This window comes from Lupinus angustifolius, chromosome LG04, assembly GCF_001865875.1.
Source record: "Lupinus angustifolius cultivar Tanjil chromosome LG04, LupAngTanjil_v1.0, whole genome shotgun sequence".
In the NCBI taxonomy this organism is placed as follows: Eukaryota; Viridiplantae; Streptophyta; class Magnoliopsida; order Fabales; family Fabaceae; genus Lupinus; species Lupinus angustifolius.
Genome location: NC_032012.1, coordinates 4,971,278 through 4,978,908, shown reverse-complemented (window position 1 = coordinate 4,978,908; position 7,631 = coordinate 4,971,278). Strand labels below are relative to the sequence as shown.

The 7,631-nt window shown below is 32.3% G+C and overlaps 1 protein-coding gene across 6 annotated transcripts in view; it reads right to left on the bottom strand.

The window, feature by feature from the left end:
• Positions 1-3,543, bottom strand: part of LOC109345217 (SAP30-binding protein-like) — an 11,838-nt gene extending 8,295 nt beyond the window's left edge. For 3 of the 6 annotated variants that reach the window (XR_002107401.1, XM_019584079.1, XM_019584078.1), the window contains exons 1-2: positions 3,018-3,541; positions 2,888-2,924 (exon numbers count right to left, since the gene is read on the bottom strand). Coding sequence is in view for 5 of the 6 variants with exons in the window: in XM_019584079.1 (XP_019439624.1) it covers positions 2,888-2,924; positions 3,018-3,383 (403 nt within the window). In the remaining variant the exon portion in view is untranslated. Of the gene's footprint in view, positions 1-2,887; positions 2,925-3,017 lie in introns of all 6 variants that reach the window. The other 3 variants (XM_019584075.1, XM_019584076.1, XM_019584077.1) reach the window with 2 other exon arrangements.

The window sequence follows — 7,631 nt, the reverse complement described above, 5'->3', positions numbered from 1 at the left end:
GTATCAATTCTAAGACGTCTGAAGCTCTATATGCACCATATTTCGATTGTTTGATCTGTTTTCCTTTTATGCATTTGACGCAAACTTTAAGATTTGTGAAGTCAATGGAATCCAAAATTCCATCCGACACAACCGCTCAATTCTCTTTTGAGAAATGTGACCTAGGCGCTTGTGCCATAATGCACCTGAATTATTATTTTCAATTTTACGCTTAGTACCACGTGATTCCACATTCAGGGTTTCGCTATAATCAGTTATGATATTCAGCATATAAAGGTTGTCAATCATCATAAGTGAACCAGTTCCAATAACATTTGAATTTAAAGACAATTGAACCGAATTGTTTCCAAATGAACAACAATAACCAAATTTGTCCAAATATGAAACAGAAATTAAATTCCGTCTAAACGACGGTATAACAAAAGTGTCTTTCAAATCCAAATAGAAACCAGTACATAATAACAACCTAAAATGCCCTATAGCTTCCACTTCTACCGATTTCCATCGCCAACGTAGATGTATCTTGCAACATAACTTTCGGTAGCTCAGGCAACCCTGCATTAAAATACTGATGTTAGATGTTGAACCGGTGTCTAACCACCAGGTGTTTCCACGTACTGAAGTTAAATTGACCTTAGAACATACCAAAGCAAGAAATGTACCTTTCTTAGCACGCCAAGTGTGATACTTTGCACATTTCTTCTTTTGATGTCCAGTTCCTTTGCAAAAGTAACACACATCATCCTGCTTCTGTTTCTTTTGCACTAGACCCTTAGCAGCTTCATTCTTGGGCTCTGAAGTGATTTTCCTTTTGCCCTTGTCTTTAGAGGTAGTAACATAATGGGCACTTTCAGTCCTCTCTCGCTTCATCATAATGGGCACTTTCAGTCATTTCTCGCTTCAGTCTTTCCTCTTTTTGCACACAATGAAATGAGCTCATTTAGAGTCCATTTCTCCCTTTGACAGTTATAAGAAATCTTAAACTGACTGAATTGTGCAGGAAGAGACAGTAAGACCAAATGAATGAGCAAGTCTTCCGACATGTCAAGCTTAAGGGCCTTAAGTTTTGAAACGATATTGGACATTCCCATAATGTATTCCCTTATGTTTCCCTTGCCTTGATACCTCATGGAAATCAAGTTCTGTAACAGAGTACTTGTTTCCGCCTTATCGCTCTTTGCAAAGCGCTTTTCAATCTCAGCAAGGAAATCTTTGGCACTATTTATCTCATCCGAGATAGTACCCCTAAAGACTTCTGGAATGCCACGCTTAATGATCATCAGACTCATGCGATTAGAGCGATCCCACTTCTCATAATCCTTCCTCTCTTCAGAGCCACTGGATTCCAAAGGAGAAGAGAGTTGCTCTACCCTTAATGCATAGTCCAGATCCATGCAGCCAAGAACAATTTCCATGTTCTCTTTCCAATCCTTAAAATTTTCACCATTAAGGACAATTTTCAAATTCACAGATATAGAAGCAATCGACGTAACTGATTCAGACAAAAGACAAAATATTAAAATATGCTCAGAACTTAAAGTTATCAATGTGGTTAAACAATGGTATGTCCAAATCAAGATACCTAGTGCACCATTAACATCAAGTCTTTGGACACTGATATTAACTGCAAGTGGTACTGTTGTTGTAATGATCAAACATTTATAATAAGGCATGTCAACTGACGAATCTGTCTTTGGATTGATTCATCAATAACATGTCTAAAATTTAGAATTATAACATGTTTATCAACATAAGTGTGTATGATCTTCGGTCAAATATTAACTTTCCTTTGGGCCAGCTAATACCCACATGAATAATCATACACACTTACATCTGATATTCCTCATGAGTTATTTCATGAGAGATGTCAAAGTGACATCTCACTTCAATTGGCTCACTTAAAATAACACACAACCTTAATGGACAACCGAATAACAATTAAAATCAATGCACAAACAATTAAAATCAATGTACAAAGATACCAAAACCCCATAAACTTTATCGTACTCTCGCTTGGGCGAGGTACCCTCGCTTGGGCGAGGTACTCTCGCTTGGGTGAGGTACTCTCTCGCTTGGGCGAGGTACTCTCTCGCTTGAGCGCAATAGAAGCCAATGCTTCTGTTTGGCTCTCGCTTGAGCGAGCCTTATGTCGTCCATACACTCGCTTGGGCGAGTTGTCGCTTGGACGAGGATCTTCTCGTTTAAGCGCAATAGAAGCCAATGCTTCTGTTTAGCTCTCGCTTGGGCGAGCCACTCTCGCTCACGACAGAAGATGAACTGTGCGATTTCTGCATCGTCGTTCTTCGAAAAATACCCAAAAATCAAGAAAACAGCAAAAGAACAACATTCATTCATTTCGAAACTATCTTTATTCTTATCAAAAAAACATGAATGTCTATCCTAATCGATCCATGACATAAATGAAAACACCAAAAAACCCTAAATCAATTCAGATTTTGGGGAAGAAAAGCAAGAACGCTAATTTCGCCCATGAATCAAATTGGGTGGCTCTGATACCACTTGTAGAAGAATTTAACTCATATATTTTTTATTTATATATTGTCAGAAATTTTAGCATTGAAATCATCAACCTCAATACAAGTGCACCACTCGCCTGCCTCATTCTCCCTTCCCAATGAAACGCCCACTCTTGTCCTAGAGACAAACATTCTTATAATTAACTCATCATAGACCACTCATTCATAGAATATACAAGCAATGATATGGTAACTTTGTTCCGTTTCATTCCATTCCACATTTTCATCCATCATAAATATCCAAACATAGCCTAAAGCGAAAGTATTAGCACTAAGACAAATGAATAAATTAGTTGAAAATATTGAAATTGACTTAACAAGTTGAAGATTGGATTAAGTCTTGTACTTACCATTAGTGACATGAAGCTGGTCCCCAATCTCACCTTCCTGCAATCACAATTCAATAAACAATCATCTTTCACATTTCAACAACAAACATCAAATTCAGAATACTATAAACAAGTAAAAGAGAATCAATACCTCAGGCTCAGGTGACATTGCTACTTCATCATGTCCATAATCCACTATCGTAAGCTTCTCTCTCATCCGAATCGTTGTAACCGATGACACTAACCGCCGCTGCTCCTGCGGCGAAACCAGCCGCTGAGGCGTGGGGATGTTGGTGGCTGCGTTGCCGGAATTGATAACCGCCATTCGACCGGTGTCGGCAGAAAAATCTTCATCCGCTTCATCTCCGGCGCCGGCATCTTGGTGATGCTGGCCGCCGCGCGTCCCGGCATCGGCGTATTCACCTTCTTCTTCAACGTCGTCCATTTCATCGTCGTCTTCATCTTTGTACATAGATAGCAACGCGATTCCTTCAGATTGCTTCTTATTTGATGCCATGGAAGGAAGGGTTTCGGATTTGGAGGATTCAAGATTTCAAATTGAGTTAGAGATTAAAATATATTCCATTAAAATTAGGAGGACTAAAATCAAATTCTAGCAATTATATGCATTAAAAAATAATTATCAAAGAAGTCTAATATCTTTTTATCAAAGAGATGTAAATATATAGCATACTAACTAATTATTGATTGAGATTTATAATAAAAAATGAGAAAAAATATTTGCCAACAAGATATGAGTTTTATTAATAGTAGGTTTAACTGGTTCTTATACCAGTAGGTAAAATAATTATACTAATCATATAATATACCGGTCAAAATTGGTCAAAATTGATTAAAATCGACTATACTATCTGGTTTCTAATTGAATCGTACCGATCATACTGGTCAATTTTTATTTAAAATTAATTTTTATATGAAAATAAAAAAATTTATTGAATTTTTTTGTTGATTTTTCAATGTTAATATATTATATATGTATATCGAATTTCGCCATATACAATTTATTCAGTAAACTACTGATTGAAAGCACTATAAACTATACCACTATAGAGTACTTTAACTGGATTAAATGACCGGTATGATATTAAATTATTAATAACACTATCTTCCATAGATATGCAAATATATTGGGTGACATCAAGAAAATGGTTTCTGGTGGTTGGGTTATCATTATGAAACAAACGGTAAGAGAAGGCAACATGTGAGTATTTCTCGGCCAAGTATGATGCTAACTGCCACCAACACACAATCATATATCATGATGTGAAGCCACTTCCATATATATTGTAGTTTTTTTTTTCTTTGTTGTTCTCTCTTTTTACCTACTTCACCCAAAAAATGTATAAATGCAACAAAATGACCATCAAGTAGGTCAACTTTAACCTGGACCCAATCATAAAATTTGAAAAATTTACACATGCGGTGCACCTTGACCAAAACATTACGATTTTGGTGCACATTTTAAAAAAATTATAGAACTAGTGTAACTTTACATAAATCGGCAATGAAATTGCCGATTTCTATATATTTTTTCTCTCTCCTCCCCCAAAATCGGCACTGGGGAGGGAGTTTTATTACAATATTTTTTTTCAAACTCCCCCCTAAATCCTCAATGGGGGAGTTTTATACTTTTTATTTTTTTTTATTTTTTTTCTATCCCCTAAATCGGCAACCGGAGAGTTTTTGATTTTTTTTAACTTGTGAGAGTTATATTATTAGTTTTAGAGTTTAATTTTTCAAACACAAATCTTAACAACACACAACATAATAAATTTTGTCAACTCTAACCCTAATAACATAACATAATAATGAAAAAACACAATAATGAAAAACATAAAATATTATGTGTGTTTTTCATTATTGTGTTATGTTATTAGAGTTATAGTTGACAAAATTTATTATGTTGTGTGTTGTTAGGAGATGTGTTTAAAAAATTAAACCCTAAAACTAATAATATAACTCCCACAAGTTAAAAAAAATCAAAAACTCTCCGGTTGCCGATTTAGGGGATAGAAAAAAAAATGAAAAGTATAAAACTCCCCCATTGACGATCTAGTGGGGAGTTTGAAAAAAAAATATTGTAATGAAACTCCCTCCCCAGTGCCGATTTTGGGGGAGGAGAGAGAAAAAAAAATACAGAAATTGATTTATGTAAAGTTACACTAGTTCTGTAAAAATTTTAAAAGGTGCACCAAAACCGTAATTTTTCGATCAAGGTGCACCACATGTATAAATTTTCCCATAAAATTTTGTCTGCTATATACACTAATAAGTGGTTGTCAATTAATGCATGTGTAGCAAATAAAGTTAAACTCAATTTAAAAAATATTATTTTTATTAAGTTGTATTTTGCATTCTTGCGTATGATTGACTAATATTACTGACCAATAATTTGACTTTATAAGCAAAAAAACAAGAAAAATTTAATTGAGTTACACAAATGATTAACCCCAGGATTGGAATATACTAGCGTGTACTCCCCTTCACTTTTCATCTCTAGAAGAGTGCACCTTTGGTTTTGTCAAATTAAGCATTTCATAAACTGTTGAATGGATTTCACTCACTATATTTTTTTGTGGTTCATATTTTTTTTACTTCATTCACTCCAAAACTTTTGATATTTAAAATTATGTATGCCATTTAATAAATTAGTAAAAAATATAAAGATTTTTTTGGTACTACCAAGGGCCCCTCGTATTTTCTAGTAAAAAATTAATCACTTTTGAGATTCATAGTTGTCCCTCCTAACAAGTGCCGTTCTTAAGAATAGTAGTAATAGTAGTAATAAAAGTAAATAAGTTAATTCCAACCCAAATTCAAGTATATATTGGGGAGAAAAACTAGTAATAATAGTAGTACATTGAGAAATAGAGAAAATTTTGAAAAACAAAATAAAGTTGATTATTAAATTAGGTGGAAAATATATGTACTCAAAAGTATTAGGTTTTTACCCAAAAAAAAGTAAGAAAATACTGTAAATAGTATCATATATATATATATATATTAATTAAGGATGCTCACGCCAGCAAACAATAAAAAACTATTTTCTTTAGATGTATAGAAATCATCGAAGTGAATCTATTCCAATCGAACCTTTTCATTTTATGATACAAAAATTGTGTGCAAAATACATCTATTTACCAACCATAATTTGAGATTTAAATTGTATCAAAATAGGGGGCAGAATGGTGTAGTTAAAATTTCACATATAACTTCACTTGAACTTTAGTTACCGTTCTTGATGATTAGTTTATTTTAGATAATGTTTGCTTTGTATTAAATTAGACACAAATGAACGCTTGCACGATCTTCATCATCAAAACGCGTTCCTTAAAAACGTTCACCCAAAAGAAATCACTTTTCTTTCTCTTCATCACGCGTTCATGTAGGAAGGAAATTAAAATAATCTTCCCATATTATTGAGAAAAGATAGTGTAGGAAAATTTACATAGTGTAGGTTGACATTTTATTTGCCTTAAAATTTAAGGGGATATATAGATTTTGGAGAACTTGTGTTTTTTACCTTCATTTATGAAATTTATATATTATCATTATATTATTTACTGTTCATTTTTAATTATTGTTGACTTTTCAAAAAAGATAATAAAAATAATTAGTGGATGATATAACGACTGTGTAAAATTTTTACCGTGATAATTCATAGATTTTGACTCATAATTGTTATGTGAATTTGAAATTGCATAAGGTCGGGGAAATAGTTGTTTATATATGATAATTTATGCAATGCTTAATCTTAATTACATTGTGGTATATATGACTGCAGAAATGTATATACATTGTCAGAAAATAAAATACACTTAACTAGATTACTTATATAAAATATAAAGAAACAGAAATTACTTATATATAATACCTTTAAAACAACCTAGTTTATTCACATTGTATAATATCAAACATGAGAGAAACTAAAAGTGTAAGTAAAAGTGATTAGAGCAGCTTAGTTTAACTCAATTTCAGTGTGATACACTAATTAATAATATTTAGTTGGATTCAGGTCCGACCCAAACAAAATCCGATAATGAGTGAATTCTATGTGCTATATGAATTTGAATATTATGTACAATCAAGTTATAGAAGGAAAGAAGTAGAAAACTAAAAATAAAATATCTTATACGTAATATAGATTATGATGTTATTTAAAAAGTTAATGATTTAGGTAATAAGACTTATCACTTATATGTAATCAAAATAGGTTAGGATGACAACAATATAACCCAAAACTAATATTATTTTTTTCGTAATCTCATATGCACCCAACCCATTATTAATGTATGATTAATAATTTAAGAATATCAAAATTGTCTATCAAAATCAAAATCATATAATAATTTCTAGATTATGCACATCCCAAAAAGAACAATTTTTTTAATAGAACAACTAAAAAACTAGTAACACAAACCCAAATCCATTTACTACACATTTTCAATTTTTTCACGTGGATACACTAAATAAATAGTAAATTCATATAATTTAATGAATACCCTATGCAATTATTCAATGGTAAAAGAAAATGTTTGGAGTGTTCACATGTTCCAAATGGTGTTTTATTGTCTGTCTCAGCCAATCATACATTTACATGTGAATAAAATAAAAATTTAAAAATAAAAAGTATAATATTCTGATTGACTTAAAACATAGAGTGATACACCATTTGGAATTTTTATCTTCATTCATTCTGATATAATTTCCTATTTTGTTTCTTGGGCTTCTTTTTTTTTTTTTT